At 28.3% G+C, this 27031-nt stretch overlaps 5 protein-coding genes across 12 annotated transcripts; 3 read left to right on the top strand and 2 right to left on the bottom strand.

The window, feature by feature from the left end:
• Positions 1–1357: 1357 nt before the first annotated feature.
• Positions 1358–2402, top strand: LOC117161383 (pre-mRNA-splicing factor CWC22 homolog). The gene is given in 6 exon segments (XM_076617667.1): positions 1358–1476; positions 1478–1570; positions 1572–1728; positions 1731–1808; positions 1810–1922; positions 1924–2402. Coding segments are annotated over 6 exon segments (891 nt in total). The 5' UTR covers positions 1358–1378; the 3' UTR covers positions 2276–2402.
• Positions 2403–3153: 751 nt separating this feature from the next.
• On the top strand, positions 3154–11363 carry LOC117161356 (uncharacterized). Its single transcript, XM_033342812.2, has 3 exons — positions 3154–5914; positions 6177–6406; positions 6477–11363. Exons 1-3 carry the CDS (start codon positions 4835–4837, stop codon positions 7282–7284), a joined length of 2118 nt encoding a protein of 705 aa, XP_033198703.1. The 5' UTR covers positions 3154–4834; the 3' UTR covers positions 7285–11363.
• Positions 11364–13080: 1717 nt separating this feature from the next.
• LOC117161387 (Dachs ligand with SH3s) lies at positions 13081–16376 on the top strand. 3 transcript variants are annotated; one of them, XM_033342861.2, is made up of 6 exons: positions 13081–13413; positions 14157–14392; positions 14598–14972; positions 15110–15377; positions 15586–15992; positions 16087–16376. In XM_033342861.2, exons 1-5 carry the CDS (start codon positions 13365–13367, stop codon positions 15858–15860), a joined length of 1203 nt encoding a protein of 400 aa, XP_033198752.1. In that variant the 5' UTR covers positions 13081–13364; the 3' UTR covers positions 15861–15992; positions 16087–16376. The 3 variants fall into 3 exon arrangements, with proteins under 3 accessions (XP_033198752.1, XP_033198753.1, XP_033198754.1); XM_033342862.2 differs by having other exon boundaries at positions 16103–16376; XM_033342863.2 differs by having other exon boundaries at positions 16108–16376.
• Positions 15993–18470, bottom strand: LOC117161382 (uncharacterized). The gene is made up of 4 exons (XM_033342856.2): positions 18094–18470; positions 17004–17661; positions 16360–16582; positions 15993–16264 (listed from the first exon to the last, which is right to left on the bottom strand). Exons 1-4 carry the CDS (start codon positions 18362–18364, stop codon positions 16076–16078), a joined length of 1341 nt encoding a protein of 446 aa, XP_033198747.2. The 5' UTR covers positions 18365–18470; the 3' UTR covers positions 15993–16075.
• A 2612-nt stretch (positions 18471–21082) lies between these two features.
• Positions 21083–25787, bottom strand: LOC117161386 (uncharacterized). 6 transcript variants are annotated; one of them, XM_076617794.1, is made up of 10 exons: positions 25264–25422; positions 25014–25176; positions 24647–24841; positions 24454–24576; positions 23791–23853; positions 23470–23607; positions 23246–23407; positions 22802–23099; positions 22545–22708; positions 21083–22461 (listed from the first exon to the last, which is right to left on the bottom strand). In XM_076617794.1, the coding sequence occupies exons 4-10, from the start codon at positions 24529–24531 to the stop codon at positions 21289–21291; spliced, it is 2076 nt and encodes a 691-aa protein (XP_076473909.1). In that variant the 5' UTR covers positions 24532–24576; positions 24647–24841; positions 25014–25176; positions 25264–25422; the 3' UTR covers positions 21083–21288. The 6 variants fall into 6 exon arrangements, with proteins under 6 accessions (XP_076473909.1, XP_076473907.1, XP_076473908.1 ...); XM_076617792.1 differs by having other exon boundaries at positions 24952–25176; XM_076617793.1 differs by having other exon boundaries at positions 24647–24854; positions 24952–25176.
• Between the last annotated feature and the right edge of the window lie 1244 nt (positions 25788–27031).

Raw genomic sequence — 27031 nt, forward strand, 5'->3', positions numbered from 1 at the left:
CAATAACATTGCAAAAATATATAATTACATAGTAATTAAGAAATTTGTTAATAATTGCTATTTTATTAGAAAACAAATTTATATTTTACATACATATCATTTATAATTTCTTAAATAAATAAATATATATATATTTCTATCCTACGATTATTATGTCTTTTAAATAAATTCAGTTATAATCTACTTTACGAAACTATATCATACAATATTACATTTTACAAAATACTTTTTATGGATAGTGGAAATACTCTTTAATTATAAAACTTCCATTTATATACAATAATAATATCAACGGTTTCATATCAGTATATGCATATATTAAGAAATCGCCCGTCTTTTGAGTCGAAAAAAATCAAGATGGAGAAGAAGAAAAGGTTTCGCTCTGTGAAACAGACGGAGATGAATATAGTGTCTCTATCTTTGTCTGAAACATTCATAGTATCTATGTATACATACATGCGTGTTACGCATGCGCAGAACGGAACCTGTTTCTTGTCCTCCATCTTGATTTTTTTTAACTCAAAAGATGGACGGTTTGTAAATGCTTTTAGTATAGAATTGTCTAGATTTGTTTATGCGACCGTACCGTCACCAAATCCAGTGTTACATGTATATCAGTGAGAAAAACAAAAATTCATAAGTAGGAAAACAAAAATGATAAGAAATAAAAAAAAAATGAAATTACAAATAAAGAAATGGAAAAGATAAAGAAACAAGTGCTTCGGACAAAGCAAGGCAAGATCGGGTAGTTGAACTGTTAACATCAAGAACAGGTGGTGCTTGTATACCACCAGCAAAGTTATGAATAACATAAGTTGAGATCATTGATAAATCAGGAAGTCCATGCATAGGAAGTCCTAAAAAAATCTATACACGTTTACATTAATAAAGTTAATGTCAGTAATATGAGACTTATAATTCAAGAACTTGAAAGAAAATATTGTTAGAGGTAGAGGTTTGCTCGCTAAGTCTATTGTATAAGCTCAAGCAACATCATCAATGATTACATCCATTTATGCAGCCCTTACCACAATCATTAATTCTAAATTCTCAAATATAGGACACTTTAATATTGAAACATCTAATAATACAGTTTAAATGTTCTTTCAGAAAGAATGACAAACCTCTCTGTATATCTTCTGGGATATTTATAGCACATTTGCTAAATCAAAGAATAGCACTGAATGAGGCTAACAGTAAGATTATGGCTTTACAAATTTTGGCTTTCTTACTGGGAACTGGTGGATGACATAGTAAAGGTAAGATGGTAAATAGAATGGCTGATGGATGACTTGGTAGAAATACCAATTGCATTAAATTAAAAAATTAATTGAAATTAATTGAAACTTCTAGAAAGGCTATCAAAGCTATATTATAAATGTCAAAAAATATATTATATGAAGGACAAATAGATAAACAAATTCAATACTTAATTGAAGTTATATTTCAAGTTTGAAAAGACAAATTTAAGGATCATGAAGCAGCTTGATCTTGTAGAAGAGGAAAATCCATTTACTTATTTAATAACATTAGATGAAACAACAGATTCTTAAGATATATTAAATGTATTCGTCCGATGCAGAATATATTAATAATGAAGGTAGATATAAAGAATTAAATAGAAAAATATTAAATCCAGATGTCAGTGATTCAGAGAGTAAAGAAGAAAATGACAAAAAAGAAAGTTCTCATGAAAATAGTAGTACTGCTATGGTGGAAAGGAAAGAATATAATCTACAATAGTAGATAACACAGAGACAAATGTAACTGTATTTAAAAGAATCGTATGTTTAATAATACATTCATCAAAATCAAATTGATTTTGAAGAGTATGCGCACAAATTAATGAAAATGCAACTAAAACCTGGTAAAAAAACTGAAGTATATCATATATTCTTAGATTGTTGTGCAGAAATGAAAACATGAAACATTCTCTAGATTGTTGACTAATCAGTTTTGTGCCATAAAATATATCACATCATTTAAGTTCAACTTTTTAAGATTTATATCATATTTACTGTACTATTTAGATACAAATAAATTATGTAATGTATCAAAATTTTTTGCTCATTTACTATTTACTAATTCTATATTGTAGGAAGTTTTCTGTTGTATAAAATTAATCAAAGACATTACAACAAGTTCCAATAGGACATTTATTAAAATTTTGTTTCAAGAACTTCCCGTATACGTGGGACTACGGAAACTTCATCAATATGTGAAAGAAATCACGTTAAGACATGTATTTGATGGATTGTTTCTGATAAAACACTAGTTTCACAAGAAATTCTTTTTTTGTCCATTGATTTGGTTGGTCTCACAGACAATCTAAAGAAGCATTTAAAATTGTATCCAGAATCTGCCATAAAAATTTATAAATAAATATAAAAAAGTATTTTTTATTTTGTGTAAAGTTTTTAAATGACCTTAAGAAAACTTAGCATTGTGTAAAATCTAGCTCTTAAAATTTTTACGAACTATTTCAAAATAACCTGTTAATACTAAAATTTCCTATAAACTAATTCTAAGAAATTATTTTCTATAACAATATTTTGTTTCTTAAGATGTTATAATTTTGTCCCAAGATTCGTTTTTACACACAAGCTAGAGGGATTATAATATTTATACCATAATATTTATATAATATTCGTACAAAATTTCCTTTTATGTCATTCGTACAGATTTACCTGAAAAGTATTATTTATAATATAAATTTATGTTATTAACAAGAATATTAAATTTTTATATTTAAAGTAAGCTATTACGGACACTATGAAGGTATGGTGTATGCGGCGCGTGTTAAGTTCGCCCTGACAATGAACGCGGAATAAATGCACTTCTATCCATGAGACCATGTGGGTGTACCAGCATGTAGCCTATTTTGACGGGGGAATCACGTGATTAAATACTTAGCCGTCGCCACCCGCCACTACGACTGTGAGCAGACCGACACTATGCCACAACCACAACCCATAGATACGTAGCTCAACCATTTCGCATCCTTCGGAAGCAAGCACGGCTAACCGAGGCTCATCTTTAACGTGCATACATATATATATATATATATATATATATATACACATATATGTATATACATATATATGTATATATATATATACATCCACCACACACATACGTATACATCATACATTCAATAGATACGAAAGTACGATAGAGACGAAACTGCTAACGTGGTAGGTAGTGGTTAGACACACAGAGAGCGCGGTAGGAGGCCAAGCACTGGCTTGGTGTTCAGAAGCGGTGTTAACAAGGGCTACAGTGAACTTCGTTTGACGACATGATATTCGCGAGGCTCGTGTACAGTCTACGATAATCGTTTGTACCTAAACTAAAAAAAAACCATGAGTGTTCAACACGATCATACACATATACAAGACTATTATATACTATATACGTACATAAAATTATATATTATACATATACATAATTAAGAGTACAATGCTCTGTATGGTTACAAAGCTACACAATACATACATCTTTTATAAGTGCTATCTTCTCGTGTTTACGTACTCGTACAGTTAGAGTGTACGTGTGTAGATGTGTGCGTGCGCGCGCGCGCGTGTGTATTTGTGTGTGAGAGAGAGAAAAAAGAAGCAAGGTGGAGTATTTGTATCGCAAAAACGACGTTCCATGGGTGAGTGGGGAGGAGAATACAGTCTTGTCATAAGAAGTGCCAGTCTAAACAGTAATATCCAGACGAACTAATATCACGTGTAGACTGTGAATGATTCTTTCTCTTGTCTGTTTCATCGATGTATGTATTACATTGATAATTGACGTACGATGTCATAAAGAATAATGCGTGTCTTTTCGAGTAGTCGGTGTCTCGGTGCGATCGATATTACTCGGTCGCGATGTACCGAGTCGATTTATTCTCCAAGAGTGTCACTCGTCCTGGTGATGATATTCATCGATCGAACGTATCGTCGATATAATTACTGCGACAAATAGCATTAACGAGAATATTTAATTGGTTGTGTCGGTGGTGGTCATACGGTAACGACCGAGAGTGGCCAGTGTAAAGTGTAGAGTGACAGTGGCGACGACGGTGGCGGTGACTGCGACGGCGGCGGCAGCGACAGTGGTGGTAGAAATAGCTGTGGCGGTGGCGGTCGAATGGCGGTCGCGATCGCGATAGCTACTATAGGTGACGGTGGATACGATAATATCGCGGACGGTGACGATAGAAACGAACGCCAGTGATAACCAAGCTCGCGACACAATGCGCGTACATCGCTCCAGAGAACGTAAAACTGATATGAAAATAACGTAAAACATGGGAAAATATGCAAATGAAATCAGCGAGAGGTAGAAACGGAGCAAGTTGCGAGGAATAATTTCATCGATAGTGTATTCCAGTAGTGTATTGGTAATAAATGGAAAATTGAACAAGAACAAAACATTATACGGATTATACGTATATTGGTAGTGGAATGTACTGAAGGATTGAAAGAGAATTATCATGTACATGGAGGTTCCGTTGCGATGGACAATAGACTGCGGATAATATAATATTACAAGGGGAGAAGACACATGAACGGGTTAAGCTTGTTCCCGAGTGAGAAACAGAAGCAATGAAGATGGAACATAAGATGAACACTTTGTATCTTTAACCGAATGTTAAGCTTTTCCGTATAATGAGGAACGGGAGCTAATACGTCGAATTAAATATTCGGAGAGTGAACGTATATATTGTGGGTGTAAATACGCCTATATTATGAGTCGTACAAAATAGCGTGGTATGTCACGAGTCTCGGGAATTTCGTGTGAGGCTGTTTTATCTTCTGCAATTCTTTTCACGTAGATACGAATAATGGAGACGTTATTACCGGGGAATACGAACAGTCAATCGTATAGCCCGCAGCTGAAGACCGTGTTGAAGACATATCAGTTATCCGCTGTGAAAAGCTTACAGGGCCCGAGCTCAGCCCTGCTTGGTATGGACTGCAAAAGTTTACTGCAGGAACAACCTTGTTACTCTCCCAACCGATCGAGTAGTTGCGTTATCGACTCCGAACAGATCTCCAAAGACACTGAAAAGGACAATAATTCGTCGGTGACGCCTATCGGCCCTTGCAAAGTTCGCAGAACCGATCAACCACTCGAAGATTCTGACGAAGACCCGCAATTGGAACGATCAAAAAATATCTGTGAAAAGAGGGAATTGGAGTTTCAGATACCCATTTTAACAGCTCCAGACCAAAGTTGTTCTGAAAGATGTGAGACGATCTTAGAGGGCGAGAGAATATCGTGTTTTGTTGTAGGGGGCGAAAGGAGGTTATGTTTACCACAAATATTAAACACTGTTTTGCAAGAATTTTCTCTTCATCAGATCAATCAAGTTTGCGATGAGTTGCAAATCTATTGTTCACGATGTACCAGAGATCAGTTGGAAGAACTTAAGCATTCAGGAATCCTACCACGCAATGCTCCTTCCTGTGGCCTTATCACTCAAACAGATGCCGAGAGGCTTGTCAGTGCTTTACTACTACGGACAGAGTCGTGCGATCCCTCTCAGATCGGTAATCAAGATAACATCGACAAGAAAGCATGTACTAAAAATGACAATGATGAAGAATCCATTGTCAAGTTTAAGGTGTATCATGAGTGTTTCGGAAAATGTAAAGGCATCTTTGATGCAAGTTTGTTTGAGTCAGATGATTCAGTGTGCATAGAGTGTATCGAATGTGGCTGCCAATTCTCACCTCAACGTTTTGTCAGACATGCTCATAGATCTCTTGAAAATCGTACGTGTCATTGGGGCTTTGATTCAGCAAATTGGCGGTCATATTTGTTGCTTTCACGAGATCAAGAACATTATAATAAGTCACTTACTTTGTTTCGAGAATTGAAGGAAAAACATCTCACATTGGGTTCCAAGCGAAAATCAGAGGTATTGTATTCCCATATTGTTTTCATAAAATTCCTAATTCCTAAATTATTTTTATAAGTAATATAATATATTAAGTAGTATAATTTATAAGTATATATTTATAAGTAATAGAGGCAGAGGATGATATTATGTTATATTCACAAAATATCTAATTTTACATAAAAGAGATATAAACGTCAATTAATATTATGATTTCATGATACTGCTTATATATCAAAAAATAAACAGAATGGAAAGAAGAAAATAAAGAACCCTTTTACAGTTGCGGCATGATTCAGAAAAAATAAAACGAATTAGGAAGGATATAGGAAGAGATGATTGTCCAGGAATTTATAATGGAAATGGCTTAGGCATGTATCATCCTGTATCTCAGGTAGCCAATGCAACTGATCCATATCTACAAATGTCATGGGCAGTCTTTGAATTAGCGGCTAGAGGAGCATCAGCTTTTAGACCATGGAATACCACAAATACTTGCAAGCATAAGGATAAGTAAGTATATTAAATACAGTTAAAACAATTTGAGATGTTTTATAACATGCTCTTAATTTTTCATAAACAGTTCATCATTGGTGCCTGCGTATCTCAGTCGTGGTCCACCTGTACTACAACATCCAGAGCACGTGGTTCCTCTCTCTGAATGCAAACGTTTTGAACCACACTTTCAACCAAATGTAGCCTTAGCACCTATACCTGCACCATCAGTGCCTGTAGTACTTCCACCATCTGCTCACCACCAACGACGACATCATCATGATCATAAACGTTATAACCATCACACATCGAGTTCTAACGAGAAGAAAGAAGTTTCGTCGGATAATGTCAAATCTGAGAAAATATCCCCTAGTTCTGGATCTAGTATTGGTGTATATTCTGCATTCCCTTCTTACACACCTGGAAGCAATCAGAAAGAACTGCCTCAAAAAACTAAATATGAAATAGGTGAAGAAGAAGAAAGTAGTGCTGCTGTAACATCGTCTACGATAAATATAGAACCACCTTTGGCTGAAATTGGAACCTCTTCACTGGAAAGTGATTCTGATTCGGAAGGAACGGCAGCGATAGATTTGGAGGAAAGGTTATTAGCTTTGGAAGCACCACAAGATGTTTTGGAAATGGCGCGACGCATAGTTTTAGAAAATGCACAATTACGACGTCATCGACGTTCGGATGCACGTGAAATATTACGATTACGTAATCAATTGCAAATGCAGCAAATACAATCATCTAATGATGGTGATAAAAAGGAGGAACCAACAAACGCAGCGAGTGCAGCAGATAGTACAGAAGGTAGTGAAGAAACGGAAGCTTTATTACCATCAAATAATAAAGAGTCTGAACCTGTTGTTCTAGCTGTTAGTAAAGAATAAAATCAGTGATTAGAGTTTTTTAAATTATTTAATACAAAACTGCTCAGAAATTTTTTGCAACGCTCATCTTTTATTGGATAAGCATGCATTAAATTTAGTACTAGTTATAATAACGATAATGATGAATTCTAAATAAATAAAAACTGTTTAGGTTATGTGATAAATAGAGAGCCTTAAACATTATAACCATTAATTTGAAATTTTTATTGTAACCATACTTTGTTTATGTCGATTTTAATTAAAATCGAATGTAGATATTGTAATATAGAGGAAAAGTAACATAAGTTAACCAAAATTTACCATGCCATTTAATATAATTATACTTAATAGTCTTTTTAACATGTTCCGTGCCGCGTGGGGTGTATAAGCCCCACGCTGAACTTCCTGTCCAAGGCATTTGGAATTTTAGTGGAATAAATGTTCAATCATGTGTTTGTTAAAACAATTCCACAAATTAAAAAATAAAACAAAAATTAAATTTATTACTTTGATCTCTAATACGTCGTAAACAATACACCCCTTTCTTGATAATTATGTTATTTGCGCTATTATTAATATTAACTTATTTAAAAAAATTTAAGGCATAAGCAAAACTATCAATCGTAATAACGTGGGGCGTATATGTCTGACGCGGCCTGAATGGAAAGTAACAAAAAATCGGTCCAGCACGGAACGTGTTAAATAGGTTTCCTGTGCATATTAAATATGCCGCAAGATTTTTATGATCATTCGTTTAATTGTAAAATTAAACACTGGTCAGAAAATAAGAGATTAGATTGCTTTCCATTTACTTTTTTATAGTCATGATTGCATAATGTAAATATGATTCAAGTACCATAGATGTATGTTTATATTGATAATATTATCATGCAAAATATTGCTAAAGTACAAAAAATCTTTAGGTGCTATATTATTATATTAGGAATGTGCTAAGCAAAAATCTAGGTGTATTTCAACAGTTCGTATTACACCAGAATATCAGAAATCTCGATTATGTTCTAGTTATCGTTTTTATAGCGCGAAACAATAAAATTATATTTTTCGCTAGTAATCTTCATATTTGAGTGATTGTAAATAAAATAAGTTAATTATTTATACATTTCAAAATTATAAAATTATTATTCAAGCGATATACTAAATCGAGGAAATTTAATTTACATACAAAAATTATTAACTTTTTGTATGTTTAGTTATTCTTGTATTATAAAAAAAACTTAATTTCAATTATGAACAGTTGGATAAAGGATTGAAATGAATATTATTTTATAAAAAATGCGTAAAATCGTGTTATGTATATTTTCTCTCTCTCTCTCTCTCTCTTTCTCTCTCTCTCTCTTTCTCTCTCTCTCTCTCTCTCTCTTTATCTATCTTTGGATATCGATATTTATTTGTGACATTGTATCTACATATCATTTTAGTTATATATAAAATTAAAAGAATTTGACCCTGTGGGTTTTAAAACATTAAATGTGATTTATTACGAATATTTTTACACGATCAAAAATTAATTTGTATAGAGATAATACAACCAAGATTTTTATAGAGAATTCTGAAACGAAATTACAAGCACAACTGATTCTTATTCAATGTTATTTTCATTTTTATTTGCTATAATAGCATGTACATGCAATAATAGAAGCAACACATTTTTTCCAACTATCCTTGTAAAACCAATACTGATTTAGAGATGCATATATACCTAGAAATACACACTAGATATCTAAGAATAAAAGAATACGCGAATATAAAAATATAAAGGTATACATACTTATATAATATATATCTTTATATTTGTATATGTTATCACCATATATTTCTTCTTAATCTTATTAATTTAAATATTTGCGTATTCTTTTATTTTCTTAAATCTTTTGTCACTGTTTTATTTGTTCCATCTCACAATATGTAAAGTGAAGCATAATTTAAACCTAAATTTAAACTGAAATTTTGAAAATTCAATGTACTCTTATTAAATTATAACGACATGAATTTCTCTCTTTTTTTAAAGTGCTAGTTAAATATTTTAAATGTGTAAAATATTTTAAAAATTAAACATGTATTAGAAAGGTTGTTTTATAAGCTTTAAAAGCTTTTTGTATCAGGTACATATTAGAACAATATGATATAAATCTTACACATATTTACATATGATATAGCAAAGGAAACAGTAATTATATGTTTGTGTATTTGAAATATACATATACACATATTTCGAGACTGCTTCGGAGATCTCTTATCACGTACATTTTTCTAATGTAACAAGAGTGCCAGTAATTCTTGTATCATATTAAAGCACAACGCATTAAGAAATTTCCATTTTCAATTTTATTATTCATAAAAAAAAAACACTCGCTTTTTAAATCTAAGTAAATCATGAATTTTCAAAGCAATCTGTTAGAGAAAGGAAAAAATTGATAAAAGTGTATAAATACAATTGATAACGTAGGATAAATGCATTCATAATTGTACTCCATATAACATTTGATCAATATATATATATATATATATATATATATATATATATATATCAATATATATATATATATATTGATATATATATATATATATATATATATAACGTATGTTACATCGTATTGTTGTAATAATATAAGCATCCCACCTAAGGTGAACAGTGTAGTAATTTATGATTTTCATACACTCGGTTTATTATAGAATAACTAGAATATTGTGGTAAATAGTACATGTACGAATCGCATAGGAAGGTCGATTTTTTTGCATATATCTGAGATCTGCGTATAAAAATTTCGATAAAAGAATCATGTAACTGCCATGACTAAAGATGTATTTTAATTTCGAATGGGTGATGTATTTTAAGTTAAAAATGGGAAGTTTACAAATAAATACATAATATGCGACGCCTGACTTTATTAACATTTATGCACGAAAACGCGTTAATGTGGATTTCGTTCGTTCGAATAGATATTATTCTGCCAGTCGGCTCTTGAATTAATTAAGGTGATTTATAAAAAATAAAACGAGATGTTATTAAGTGTTTCGTAAATAAGAAATATCGTTACTGTTATGATACATTTAGTTCAATTTGAAAAAACGAGAAGACGTAATCGCGTGCGCGGGTGAATAGTAATTGTAGTATAATTATTGCATTATTATACGCATACGCTCAATATTGTGCGCAATATTGTATTCAATATGCGTATATTAATACATTAATATTAAAAAACTCGTTCGATTCTCATTTCAAATGCTAGGCTATAATAGAATTCCGTGCTCATGTTAGGTGTAGATATGAAATACCAATCGAACGAGTTTCCCATTGTTTTCTCTTTATATATCCATGAATCCAGGATTCAAGAAAATAAACTATTGAGCGATAGATAAAGCGTTCATTATGCTAAATATTCAGATGCAATAAAACATTATTATTCGACGCAATTTATTTCATAGAATTAAACGACCTTATACGTGATAATTATAAGATAAAATATGCGTAAAATATTGCTTTATGATCGAATTTAGTAATAATAACTAGTGTGTTTATTGATCCTTGTTAACATATATAAATAGTGTGCACACTCTTTCGAGGATAATAGAACGTTTTATTTCAGACTGACTTCGAATTTATTTTGTCGGTGAAACAAACAACAAACAGAAGCTATCGGCTATGTTAATTGACTAGTAATATGGAAACCATTTGTATTTACCGGGGACGTGGTATGTATGTATATTATGTTAGTAAAATGTGCTGAGATTCTTGCGTGAATTATCATGCACGCTATCAATAGTTTATTTTCTTAACTTACACTTACTCTTTGATAGATGGCATGATAGAGTTAAACGTACAGAAGCTCATGAAAGTATTTCAACACTTGTCGAAGAAAACTTTTACGTATATATATACGTAATATATATATATTGTATGTATTATATAAAACATTTAAAAATTGCAGTAGCGCTGTAATGAGACATTACTATTATCTTGGTTAAATTTGAAACTAATCTGAAAATGTATATACAAGTTACAAGATATTTATTGCGAACATATATTTAATAAAAAATTAATATGCAGCATGAGAGAGAGAGAGAGAGAGAGAGAGAGAATAACCGTTTGAATATATAATAAATGTTAAAAATTGCACTACATATTTTGTATCTTCTATGTACATTTTCTAATATATTTCAAACTACTAATATACTCATGGTAACTAAATCTCATCACAATGTTAGCGAAATATTAAAATGTCTTGTATCACGCACACAATATATTCATAAAAGTTTTTTATAAGTGTTCGAATATTTTCGTAAGCAACTGTAAATGTGTTTCGTACACTACATAATTAACGAATACTCATAAGAAATTAAATACATAAAAGAAGTGCAATATGAAAGTACAAAATTTGATGTTTTATTTGAATTTTGTATATTTTACAACAAAAAAGGTGCAAAAGTGACAAAAGAAATATATGGATGGCTTCTCCAATATTCTAAATTTTTTTTTAAATATATAAGACTTTCGAAAATGTTTTACTATCAGAATCTTTAATATATGTAAGGCCATGTCTCTGATAACGTACTTATATAGTGTTGAACTTTTGAATAATACTATCTAACTATAAAAAAAAATAATGAAAGCGGTTTAGAACAATTTAACATTATACAATTTTCTAATCACTTTAAACATTATCTTGAATTTTTGTATGATCGAATTTCTATATTCGAACGACGAATTCCATATTCTTATAGGTCGATATATAACGATGGATATATGAAATATAGCTCCAGTATTGATCTGATTTTTGGCATAATTGTAGGGTAAATGTATATATAATTATTTTCCAAAAAAATACTCATTGTTGAATGTATATGAGGGAAAATTGTTATAGATAAGGCTATTATCGTCATTTATATTAATTGAGATAATAAACGACGTTTCGATTAAATAAGATTCTTTTCATGTTATTGCTTCGATTTCTTTTCATTAAACTTATTAGTATTTATATCATAATAATTTATCCAAAAATAGAATCACAATTTATTTTCACGAGTATCTTATTTTTATTATGTAGTAAAGGTATTCTTGTTTCTCATATATGTAAATTTGGGAAATTATTAAGCATTTTTATTTTATTTATTTATTGACTTAAAAAATTCAGTATTACATATTATTTAATCTATGTAATTTTTGTATCAAATTTGTTATATACATATATACTCACATATCAATATATATTCATTAACCAAAAATAATTTAAAGTATTACTCTTTATAAATCTTTTTTTTTATATTTTTAAATTACTGCAAAAGTTGAATACCAGGTATATATTATTTAAGTTCTTGACGAATTATATTATAAACCAGAATATTCGTAATTAATTGTAATTATACAATCATTTATTATAAAATTTATATATAAAAATAACTTTTATATTTCAGTTGGAACGTACATGGCACCGTAAGTTTACAATAATAAGCTATCTATATGATCGTATAAATAATTATATGTATTATATTAATCTTAAATGCGTTTGTCGAATAACATCTTTATGTATTCATAATATCTGCATAATTTAAAATAAGCAATAAACTTTATACTTGTACGTTCAAGCTGTACTATTAAAAATACCAATATTTAAAAAATAACCACCTATCAATAAAATGGGATAACGAATTTTCTTATTTATAAGAAACCTTCTTTCGAAAGATGCATATTTTGAACAATATAAACAAACATTTGTTTGACATATTGTTATACAATAGTATATTTGCTGAAGCGCCGTCTACCTGTTGCATTCACGACTATGAATATCTAAATTTCAGTTTCATCTTCATCTAAAATCCTTCAGGAGAACGAAGGAGTAATTGTGTTTCTGGTTCGAGATTTTACCGTTATACCCACGATTATACCTTTATATCGTATTCGTACTAATAAGTACTAAAATGTTTGAAATACCGATATAATTTTTAAGATGTGAGAAGAGCGGATCATTTTTACTGAAATGTTTAATATATTTACCCCTTGTTATGCTTTACCTCAGTAATACCTTGCATCGAACGATTCATGTTCTGGAAATATAATTTTGTCTGAACTTTAAAAAAGCATAATGGCTTTTTTGTGTCCGGTTCGCATACGTCGAGGAAAGAAAAAGAAACGTGAGTAGTAAAATATCAAATAATTTTGTAAAGATATCTTTCAATCTTATTTTCTATTAAAAATGTAATATATAAAATACACTGTATGTATACATATATGAGCTGCTACATATATTTATTAAAATTGCGTCTATATATAATTACTTTTCATTGTTTATAATAATTAAATATTTATTGAGCGGAAAGAAAATATTTAAGCTTGAAATTTTACTGAAAATATGGTTAAAATTTTCTTATATATATTGAACAATAAGAATATATTAAATAAAAATATTGAGAATTAACAAGTTTATTATTGAAGTTCATAGTCATTTTTAAATATATTATTATCTTAAGTAATGAACACATAATAGTCTTTTTATATATAATTATGTGCTATTCTATATCCCAAAATTCTTTTAGATTCTTATATCCTTATAAACTATTTATTGTCTTGTAACATAAATTTATCCTGTTTTTATGTGTATTATATAATAAATGAGTTACTTAACTCTGCTAACTACTTTGAATTACAGGATCAAATATGTTACATATTATATATATAAAATAATCTTGATAATAATAATATAAAATAATTGTATAACACCATAATTTCATATAACTTTCATTTGAAACATCTTTTTATATAGCAAAAGAAATTATGCTATTTATTTTAGTGTAATTCAAAGTGACAAAGTTAGCCACCTTACTCTGAATATGAAGGAGGAAATATAGCAGTAAAAATTTTGAACTTTATATTACAGCAGGAGTACACAATTTTAATTTGGAGAAAGATTGCGCTGGTGGTGGCAGTACAGGACTTGGTTTAGGGACAAAAGTACCATTGCCTCCTGGTCGTATAACAGGAAGTGCTAGTATTGAGACACTGGTCCGAGTAGGTATAGAAAAAGAAAATGGTCTGTCACCAGATAGTAAGATGGTTATTGTTCATGATTTTACACCATGTGTTGACGATGAACTCCAAGTAAAACGTGGCCAGGTTAGCAATTTTTATAATGTGTCTTTATATATGTGAATAACGTTGTTCTTCACTGTGTCTGTTACTTGTTTACTTCATGTCTTCTAACTTCATGTTTTTATATTTGTTTTGTGTTTATAAATATTATTATTTATAAAATTTGTTATTTAACTTCATCCTTACATATTTATTTGTGTTATTTTGTTTTATTTCTTGCATGTTTTAGGTTGTAAATGTTTTATATAGAGAGAATGACTGGGTATATGTAATAGCAGCTGATACACGTATGGAAGGTTTTGTTCCGCATTCGTATTGTGCACCTTATACGTCTCAGCTTGCTGAATTAACACTTGCTACTCTTATGAATAATGTGAAAAAGAAATTACCAAGATCTAATGAGACTGATTGTGATTTTGCTGGTACAGGTCGTTCACAAATTGTAGATACGCAACAAACTGACACAGGATCAGCATCAGACTGTGAAAGTTATGCTCGTAATGTCACCACTGCTGATGTGAATGTTAATCGATCTAACATCACACAGTCTCAAAATTCTATTCAAACTATATCCTCTCAGCCAGATGTACATCCTTTCTTTAAGGTATGTATACAAATCTTCTAAATTTATATATTATGAATACTGCACAAGAAAATAACTTGTATAGTTTGTATAATCTTTAGAATTTACTAATTTTCAGAAAGATACATAATATTTTATTTCTATAATGCATGTTACAGGATCCATCAGCTGGGAGATATATTGTACTTTACACTTTTGTGGCTAGAGATGAAAATGATGTTAGTGTAGAAAGAGGTGAATTTGTAACTGTACTCAATCGAGATGATCCTGACTGGTTTTGGGTACTTAGACATTGTGATGGTAATGAAGGATTTGTACCATCTGGATTTGTATATCCAGGACATGTTCTCCATTCATATGCAACAACTACTACAACTACCACTACTACTACAGTAGCTACAACATCTACAGAAACACATGGTTTAGGTTGGTCTTCGCTCCTTTTTTATGAAAATTAACGTTAATAAAACGCGAAAAAACTTAAGTTCAGATTTATTTACAGTTTACAATTTTAAATATATATACATGAAGGAAGTTTATGTTAATTTCAATGTTATATAATAATATTCAGAATTTTCATTTGTATATTCTTAACAATTTAATTAATCTCGATTTTTTATTATGTTATTTTAAGGAAAAGGAAATAACAATATGTCAGGAAATGAGTCATTACAGCAAAAAGGTTTGCGAGATTTTCGAGATGAGACAAATGGCACAGAATTAGTTGTACTTTATGATTATAAGGCGCAGGCGCCAGATGATTTATCTGTGAGAAGAGCTGATTGGATATATGCAGATTTAGGAAATCAAACTGTAGATGGTTGGTTGTGGGCATATGCGCCTAAAACTCGAAAATATGGATTTATTCCAAAAGCGTATGCACGGCCTCCTGCTATGACGAGTTTATAACATATTAGACATACTTTTTTATCTTTTTGCATTTTATACATGTATTCAAATAATAATATACTATTACATAGTATTACACTCCAAACGGTATTCAACAATTTGGATAGACATCAAAGATACAATTTTCTCTGTGTAAGTATAATCATTAATAATGTTAATGGGGGGGGGGATAAATTGGAATTTAATTATATATATACGTAAATTTTGTAATATATTTAATGTACAGTAACATTAACATTAAGTGTAGCACAATCTGATGTAATGTGACTGAGGAGACCTTCATGCAGAACTATACAATCACCTGTTGAATAAATGTCTTGAGGACATTGTGCTGTTCTTAATGAATTCACTGGACCTGTGTATGTTAGGCAACGTAAGCCTTCATTATCAATCTTGTCCACAGCCTGTTGTGGAAGTAGTCGATATGCATATCATTTATCATGTACATAGGTATTAATCTTTTATTCAACTGAACTTTTTTATCAATCATATAATATACCTGAATACTACATAAAAGCTTGTCTGTTGTATTTCCAATATCCAGCCCAGCAACCCAAGCGATTATTATATTTTTTTCATGAAAATCTTTTTTTTTATTAATTTTCTCGTTAGATATATATTGGTCTGTACAATGTAGCCGAGCAGCCAGCACTGATAATGGTAAACGATTTCGATATTTTGGGTTGATTTGACTACCATTAAATAATTTTGCAATAGGTTCTCTTGGTATAAAGATTTAATGTTAATCAAATGCATTATTGAAATATTTGAAATTCTCCTTAATACATCTGTATGTCAAAAGTCTTTTCTTTACTATTAAGAATAAAAAAATAATTAAACAACTTTCAAAACATATTTTGTAGAATCATTCTAATATAAATACAATAAAGCCATATCTATCATACATGATATATTCATATATCAGTAGATATATCTCACAAATTGTTACATAATCATAATACTTATTGTTTCAAAGGCAAACTTTTTCTAAATTATTTTTTTTATATTGTTAATAGTAATGATTTTTAAACATACAAATACTTGATATTTTTTTCTACTTAAATAAAAAATTTTCATTTTTGTGTAATAATACTAATAATTTAAGTAATTACTAATAATTTAAATATACTTGTTTATACTCACGAAAGTTTGCCAGAAACTAAAAGAAGAGCCAGGCACCGACTAGTATTGGAAAATAAGGCACTAAAACTGACGATGAGTGTACTTTTGATACCTGGTTCTACATTCAGGATAGGTACCTCTGGATGATCAAAGATAAAATGATGCGTCAATGCTGAGAAAGCTACATTTATAGCACAATCAATTCGTGGGCACCGGATCGGTCTACGAGAACATTCTGCGGTAATTTGTCCGTTGACTTTTGCTTCTAACATATATGACTCTACATTTCTTCTCTTAAATAAGTTACAATAACTTTGTCGCTGTTTTTCTTTATCACAATTTCTACTTCGTTCTCCGCTCGTATTATTTTGGTTTCTAACTTGTTCATAATCAGAAGTATCTTCAAAATCATTATGATAATATGTTAATGTATTTCTATCGAAATTTTGTAGCATATGAGAGTAATTCTGATTCCAAGATTTGGTATATAATTGTTCAATGTTGATAGGATCGTACTGCCGCAATCTTTGATGATGTTTTGAATAATAGTCTGATCCCTGTTGTGAAATTTGCATCTTTTTCATATGTGTATATGTGGAATTCAAGCTGATATTGCTTTCTTGCAATAAATTCATGTTTGATTGTTGGCACTGTGTATAACAAAGAATGCAGCCAGGATCTGGAATATATATTTGTAATTTCGGAAAGTACTCCGTTAATTTATTGCATTAATTGATTAGATGAAATACAAAAATAATATGAAAATATACACCTTTTTATGAAATATGGAACTTCAGTTACAGATTTTTTATATGGTTTATTGTTAATAATATAATTTTAATTTTTACAAATTGTTTCATATGCTATCATTTTATTGAAGATTTAAAAAGATAGAATAAAAATTATGTATACTATAATTGTATTAGAATTGTTAAATTATTAAATCTCCAATAAGATGAAGTAGAATACTTTGCAGAAAAACTAAAATTATTATATACTTAATTATATTGCTAACAATAAACCATACTACTTTTAATAATATTTATCATTAGTTTATTTTTATTTTTAACAATTACTGAAATATTAATTTTAGAAAATTATGTTAAATAACCTGATTGCAGTGCAAAATGTTGAATACAACGTTGACATAAAGTATGCTCATTAGAACAAGGAACATTCTGACTAACATTAGAATTTATATTTTCAAGACAAATAGCACAGAATCCAAGTATCGTGTTTTCTAGCTCGCCGCCTTTTTTCCTCTCATCTTCGCAATTTAGTTCTTTTTCCTTCACGGTTAGAATTCTAAAATTTTTGTTTTCTTGTATCCTCTTTCCGTCATTCTGTTCTTTTAGTTCTTCACGCTGAAAGAATTCTTTCATGCTACTGTTACATTTAACCAAATTGTAAATTATTACTTTTAAAATAAAAAAACAATTCAAAATATACTTTCTTCATTTAATATTTTGTATTCCATTCTATTGTAGATTAAACCAAATGTAAGTTTTAACCAGATTAAACTGAATGTAAGTTCGCGCAATTATTTTTTAAATTAATTATATAAAAAATCTAAATATAATCCATAAAAGTAATTTTTAATTAAAATTGATTTTTCATTTATTTAAATAAATGTCTCGTAATTTTATTCAAATTAGTAACCGCATATGTAAAATATATTTTTATAAAAAATGGTGTATTTAAAATAAGTAAAAAAAATTTCTTGTAAATTTAAGATATAAATTAGTTTCTTCTTTGAAAGGGAATTCTAGTGGTGAAAAATTAAAATGAAATTCAATCTATTTATTCACAATTTCGAATCTGGCTTCCCTTGAATACTAAGTCACGTGCCTCGTTCTGATTTTTTATCGAATTGCAGTTTGCTTTATTAGCTCGCTGATTTTCTTTTTCCATCTTTTTCTTTGGATTCTCAAGTCAGCTCGTATATCACTTTGAACGATACTTCTTCAATTTTGTATATCGCGTTTCGTCGTAGCTCGCTTTCTTTACTACAAAATGTTACGGATATCATTATAACTTTTGCTAACTTAATTCATGCATTTTTTCTTTATTGTTCTATCAAAATAAATGTATATAATCATCGCAAGATTAATTTGAAAAAGTTATGGGAAAATACAAACATATATATTTTTTCATTCTAGACAAAGTTATAATTTCCAAAATGTCAATATGAAAAATGTAACTATATACGTAATTAACCGATGAATATTTTTTACTTATTTAATATTAGTTATAAAATTACAATTTTTATAAAATTAAAAAGAATAATACTTTGATTTCAATTTTTTTGTAAACATTACAAATTTTTTATTTGTATTTTTATTTTATATGTATTATATTTATTATATTTTACTTATTATGTTTTTATTTATACGTGAAAAGACAAATGAGAAAAGAAAATTCAAATTTTATGCAAATTATATATGTAATATTTATAAAATAGCAATAAGAGATTTTCACAGTGAAAAAGTCAGATAATTACCAAATTTCAAAGTATTGCTAAGTATATAATCAATATTGTATTATTAATTCCAGGAAAATTCTTCAATTTTCTTGACTTCCATAAATTCATGAACAATTTCAATATTTCCAATATTTTCGAATAAAGGGATAATTTAAACGTGCATATAAAATGTTCGTTAATGAAAGCTTTAGTTTTCCGTTCGCTGCAATTTACTACTTAAAAACGTTTTACGTACATTGACGATGTAAACTTCGATACGTATGATTTGCCGATTAGATTTGAAAAACCATTTTGACATCTATCTCCTTTGTCACTTCTCGAAACCTTCAAATATTTGACTACCCTTTGAAGATTAGAAATATATTTAACGATGTTGACGAGTATTATTGTCTTTCCTATTTTTATTATCTTTATTTAAAATTTTATTTATTTCATTTTTTCAAATTCTCATCGAAAAGATAATTTAATAATTACCAAAAATTTATGCCAATTATTTTATCTACGTCGTCCCTAATAATATTATTTATAATATAAGTACAAATTTATATAATATAACCATGAACAAATTAAATATTAATGTTAAAATTGGTATATTTATATGTAACACAAAAGTTATATATACATGTAAATATACAATATTGAAAATCTTACAAAACGAAAATCCTACTAAATACTAACGTTAATTTTAATTATTATCTTAAAATATAAAAATTATATTCTCAGTTCAGGAAATGGTACCATACATAGCTCAAGTAAAAAAGAATTACAGGCCAATACAATTTTTATTATCTAAATCTAGAAATATGTATACAATATTTACATAAAAAAATACAAATGAATTTCTATTAAATCATAGATGACAAATCGATATTATTAATGGCATTCATAAGTTTTGCATTTAATTATTAAAATCGGTAAAAAACTGCAAATTTTTAATATAAAGGAATTAAATGTAAATTAATTTGATTAATTTCAGATAATTTTATAATAATTGTATTATTCTAAAATTATGCTGTACAAGAAAAAGCTTTTAATAAATTATACGGCACCAAGGAAGATTGCCTAAAAACTTAATATGAAAACGAAAATTATTGTACAATTATATAAATTAAAAATGAAATAAGAAGTCTGTATAATAAATATAAATTCTACATAACAAAATTAATTTTAAAATTTTTTCTGACAAAAATTACACATCTTTTACATACGTATTTAGATACAATTTTAATTGATTACATTCTTATAAAAATTGATATCACTTTTTCTACATAGAAACAAAATATTTTTCAATTTGAATCATAAATATACAATTTTCTATAACATGAAAATTCTGCAATAAACATAGAGAATTGAGAAAAGCAATATATATAATTAATAAAGTGCGCTAGCAATAAACCATAATGAAAAATAATTTAATGAATATAATTGAACATAAGTATGGATTATGTACTTGTTACAAAATGTTATCATGAAGATACAAATTTCTTGAAATAACGTCTTTTTTTATATATACATTTTTAAAGTCCAAATTAAGTTGCTATATTTGATATGCATGAGATTTGCATACATTTTGCACTAATAAAATGTTGTTTTTATGTAATTACTTTTTATAAATTTCTTTTTTGATAAATAATTCATATTTATTTCTATTTTATAGCTACTTGTCAAACAAAATTTATACAATCAATATTATTGAACTTTTGTATATGACTCAAAGTAAAAAATAGTACAATTCCATTTATGAAATTATGTTTAAACTTATTTAAAAAATTATAAAATTTATAATATATCACATTTGTTTCACTTGATTGTAATTTTTATTCTTTATCTTGTAGACTTAAGAAAGAAACCATCTTTCAAGTTTGCCAATTTTTCTGTGCTTTTTGCATTATTTAAACGTAAGTCACCCGATAGTACGAAATTCCGGTTTTCACCTAAATTAATCATACTAAAACTTTTAGTTTTACTATTGATCAAGGAATTACCTTCCTCAAATAGTGACAATAATGGTAATTCATTAATACTTAATTGCTCTTCTTTTGGTTTTGGAACAGATTGATTACAATCAGTTAAATTTCTATTCAAAGACTTTTCACTTGATAAATCAATCGATTTTACTTCTATTGGCGATAAGCTGGCACTAAAAGATAAGAAATGTGTAGAATTAGATCTAAACTTCGGTTGTAAATTTATCCTGTTAAAGTCATTAAATTGTGCATCATAGACTTTTTTTGCGTTATTTAGGCCATTATCATTAGCTTCTTTTATTTTCAATGTATTATTATATTCTAAATTTGTAACATTATCAAATTTGAGATTCTCACGATCAGTCTTATGATCTATAATATCATCTAAACTTTGTTGTTTTTCTATGGAATTGGTATCAAGATTTAAAGATAAATTAATATCGCTGCTACTTTGAGATTTGTTATTATTAAAACCAAAATTGAAAACATTATTTGGCACATATTTTGCTATACATTGACGTATACTCATTTCTGTAAATTTCGAGCTGAAATTAAGTATATTTGTTTTTATAGGAGTATTATTTAACGATTTCGATACACAATTCTTTAAATTACTTTTATGTTTGTTTAACATTACTGAATCAATAACTTCACGTTTTACTGAATTTGATTCTTCAAAATGTTTCGTTAAACGCGTATTTACAAATGAATTTTTCAACATTTGAAAATCATTTGATAATTTTTTTGATTGACTTAAATTTTGCATGAAATGATCTGTATCTTGCAAAAGTTTATAGTTTAATTCTTGTATGAAATTATTTGATTTTGCATTTTCCTCGTTATAGAAATGTAAATCAGACATACTTTCGTTTTTACTATCATGATCAAGCACAGAATTCTTGACAGATAAATTATTCAAATTTTCTATGTTAGCTCCTAGCTCAAACTCCCATTGAGAAGATATTGCTTCGCTTCCATCAACCGATCTTTTCCCAAGATTTTCAGTATCTTCTTGTAACTGATAATCATTCTGTAATACAAGGGACAATTAAGAATTGATGTTTATCAATGCACAAATTTTTATAACAAAAACATAATAAAGTATTTACTCACATCATAATCTTGTATCCTATTATATTTCTTTAGTTGATTATTCATGAAATCCTTTATTTTACTGCCACTTAATTGGTTAAATTCTACATCATAGTTTGAATTCTTTTGTGGACTAACCAATTCTGCACCAACGCCTGGTTCTCTGGGTCCGTTAGCTATAAAATCTGTAAATGCGATTTAAAAGATATAATTAACATAAAGTTAAAAAATTTAACTATAAAGAATTATTGATCAAAATAATATGAAGTAGTATATACCATAATCTCGACGCTGTTGATGTATTTGATTACTAATCTCTTCCAACCTACGGAGACTTGTGGCATAATTAGTCTTTGCATCTTGTATTGCTTTTTGTAAACATTCGACTCGTTCTTTCTGAGTTGCTAACATTTGATCACACTGTGCTTTGACTTCGAAATATGGTCGCGCTTTTATTATGGAACGACGATGTTTTTCCTCTAGTTGTAACAATCTTTTCTCAGCATTATGAAACAATACTGCCCTTCTGTAATGTTCTCTACCACATTCTGCTTTTTGATTTTCAGCGTCCATAACCTAAGTCATAATGTAATCAAAATTAACTGAACTGAACTTTAATTTTTATTCTTTCTTCATCATATTCATATGTACATGTTTTAACATAATCATCACCATTTTTTTTTTATTATATAGTTTAATGTTTATTAATTTATCATATTTACTTTAAGCGTTGCATGATTTAGCATATCCTGCCATGCTTGATCAAAATTCCATTCATGTTGATGTGACATAAATCTACTCTCGGCTAATGCCACAGTTTCTTTTGCCGCCACATGAATTTCGCTTGCTCTTTGGAATAGTTGAGCTTGTTGTTGACATTTTATCTGTATCAAATTTTGCTCAATTATATCTCAAAATTTAATAAATATTTTAATTATGGTCTCACCTGAGCTTGACGTGCCACTTCAAGTGCTTCATAATAACACCTTGCTTTTTCAACGCAACTATTTCCTACTTTATTTAATATTTCCTTTAATCTTTTGGTAGTTTCAGATAATAGTTGCCTAAAAGCAGTGTGAGCTTCCTGAACAATAAATATTATATATCATTAAGAATTAAATATTATTAAAAAAAAAAACTAATACATTTATATACAAATTGAACATCATAAATGTTATGTAAAATCATTTAATCAATATCCTAATATAGCTTATACACAAAGTACAAAAAGCTTTTAACTTCATTGTCTGAAAGAATTAATACTTACATCCAATTCAGTTTCAAGTTTATTTATATCATCTGTTGCATCGTTCAAATTCTCTAACTCAATCTAAAAATTCAAAATGATTTATACTGAATAATTTTGTGGCACTTATTTTTTAATGACAATTTCTATATGCTATATATAATTTTGTCTAATATGCAACATATTAGTATTTTGTATTTTCAATGTTATAAAAAATTATAACTGGATTTCATATATTCTTTGAGATATTCTTTTTTATATATAGTTAAATTTCATGGAAGTATTTCTAATTATTTTAATTATTATATAATTTCTATTCTTTTTGTTTCTTAGTGGTTGATATTTTTACTATTACAAAGATTTTAATATTTATAATTACATATTTCCTATTTAATAAAAAACAGTGAATTCCAGCAGACAATTTTTACATTTGATAAATTATAGATCAAATAATAATTTTAATTTGTATAAATTACTATTTACAAATTATTCGTTAAAATAATAATAATTATTATTATAATAAAGACAATTATTATTTTGATATTAACAAATAACATTAAGGAAATAAAAATAACTACACGTTATACATTGTTTGCAACAATAGATATTATATATTAAACAACTATTTTAAGAACATTATCAAAATAATAATCTACAATTAAATAACTACTATTAGATATATACATTTATTATTTGACAAACGTTGAGAATGAAAATGAAGTGAAAGCAAAGTGGAACATGGTACCAGGCTGTATTAGGCATTACGTTTGCATTTAGTAATCATTTATTTACGCATATAACCTATAACTTTAAAAAAATATATATTTATTGGCATAAGCAAAACAAATGGAAAAATTATTTTTATAAAGATAATTACCTGTATTCGAGGATCTAAAGCTCCATCAACATTATCCGTAACATCCATCCTTTAATTTTTGGCATTTAAATGATTTAACTCGTCATTGTGGAATTCAACTCAATTATTCCGAGTTTATATGAATATACATAATTGTATAAATTGTAAGTGGTTTTCATAATAGTCTGCATGTAAAATTATTCGTTGTCTTCCAAACTGAAAAAATACACTGTCAAGCAATTATGCGTAACATTAAAGAGACTTCTAAAGAATGATAAACCGAACTAAGTATGTAGGATAGTATTATGTATATAAGTACTACTTACATACTAGTGAATACGGTCGCTTTCATTAACTATATAATTCAATGTATTGCGAAAAGACTCACTTATGGTATCCAACGCTAATAAACAATAAAAGTTGATTTTATGTCGAAAGATATGTCGATCAGATATTTTTTATTTGGTGAATGTTATAAGATCTTTAAGTCTTAAAATCGGAATCTTTTCTAAAACATCCTGTATATTACTTCCATTTACATGAAAATTTTTCTATTATAAAATTGTAATATTTATATATAATTATTATTGGAAAAACATGTATATATTCACAGAAACTTTTGTTAGAAAAGTACTAACCAGTTGTACATAAAGTCAATAGAATACTAAAATATGATTCTTGATGATTACAAAAATTATGTTTGTGTAATAACAACTTGTGCTAGTTTTAAAACAGTTTCTGATAAATCTGTCGTCTGCTATCATCTATAGGAATATCCACAGTAAAATTGTGTGACTTTCAAACTATATTGGCAACAATATGAACCATGGTTCTCATGAAACAGATCTCGACACTCACTAGGGAAAACCGCCCGAAAATTGAATCATGACCAGTCGTGAAAAATCAACATGGAAGACAGTAAAGTTAGTGTTCTTGCCAGATAGACAGAGATGAATAGAGTGTCTCCGTCTCTCTCTCTCTCTCTCTGAGATATTCACAGCATGTTACGCTTGTGAAAAAATGAGAATACTCACGTCACTGTTCTGGTTGTTCTACAATACTAAGCTGGACCACGCGGCCATGTGTGGAAGTTGTTCTATCCTAGTATATATAAGAACCTATTTAGTTCTATCATAAACGAGCCATAATCGATATGGTGTCACGCTACAAAAGCCTATTTCATTGTACGGTTCTACTTTTCTATCTGAGATAGATAATAACAATAATTAAATATAGTTCCTTCTATAATATTTATTTATTTTATATATTATTATTAGTTTATCATATATTATATCTGCTTCCGAATATGCTTCAAATTGTACCGTGTTTGGTCTCATTTTATTTTATTTAGAAAAATATAACAAATATGTTAGTAAAAGTTTCATTCTATGGTTGATACTATGGTTGATCGTTCGGGATTGATTGGCGTTTACACGTGACATATTTTTATATAATATAATGTATATGAACAATATATATGTATTAAATGGTTTCTAAAGATATATTTCTTACTATTTACACTGTCCTTTTTAATTAAGATATAATATTATTGTTCTAAAATGATTAAAACGAATCAAATAATCAGCTTTTTTGCGAAAACTTACAAAACTTTTACTAACATGTTTCTTACACTTTTGTAAGTAAAATAACACCAAATACGATATAAAGTGTATTATAACTAGTTCATAATCTTATATTATTTAAACAATGAAAATATATATATAATATAATGAAGAAAGTGTTATCAAATGATGGCGTTATAATCAACAAATTCTATTAGTTGCTGCTTTTCAAAAATTCGAAATAATATAACATTTTGAATTTTATATTATTATTGAAAAATGTTAAGCTTCACATTGTTATGTAATAGAAAATAAGTTACGGGAAATTATTTCTTAAATATGAAATTTATAAATAAAGTATGGTATAATCGCTAAATACATATAGCATTTGATATATCATTATTCATTTGAAATATTCGCCTACTACTTACAACATAAATGTCAATAAGTATATATAGATATATTAAATGTTTTTGTCGAATTATTGACATTTTTACCTATTTTCTTCTTCACCGTATTATTAAGGTATTACCTTTATATTGATTTAAAATGTAATGTGATTGATAAAATTTTATATTTGTTTCTATGACTCGAAAAATCTTGACAATTCCATGAGAATGATGTCTGGATTTCCGTTTTCTGATAGTTGCCCGCTGAAGTATACATATACACGTGAGTAGCGGTAGCACTCATTGGAGTGATGATCCTTGGATATGATCATTGGATAATCTAGTACATTTTTCTTTTAATAAGGTAGGTTATGAATTCGAAATTAACTTTATATTTATAAATGTATATGATTATAATATTTAAAGAAACACACTTTATTTAAAAAACGATGTTA

This window comes from Bombus vancouverensis, chromosome 4, assembly GCF_051014615.1.
Source record: "Bombus vancouverensis nearcticus chromosome 4, iyBomVanc1_principal, whole genome shotgun sequence".
Classification (NCBI taxonomy): Eukaryota; Metazoa; Arthropoda; class Insecta; order Hymenoptera; family Apidae; genus Bombus; species Bombus vancouverensis.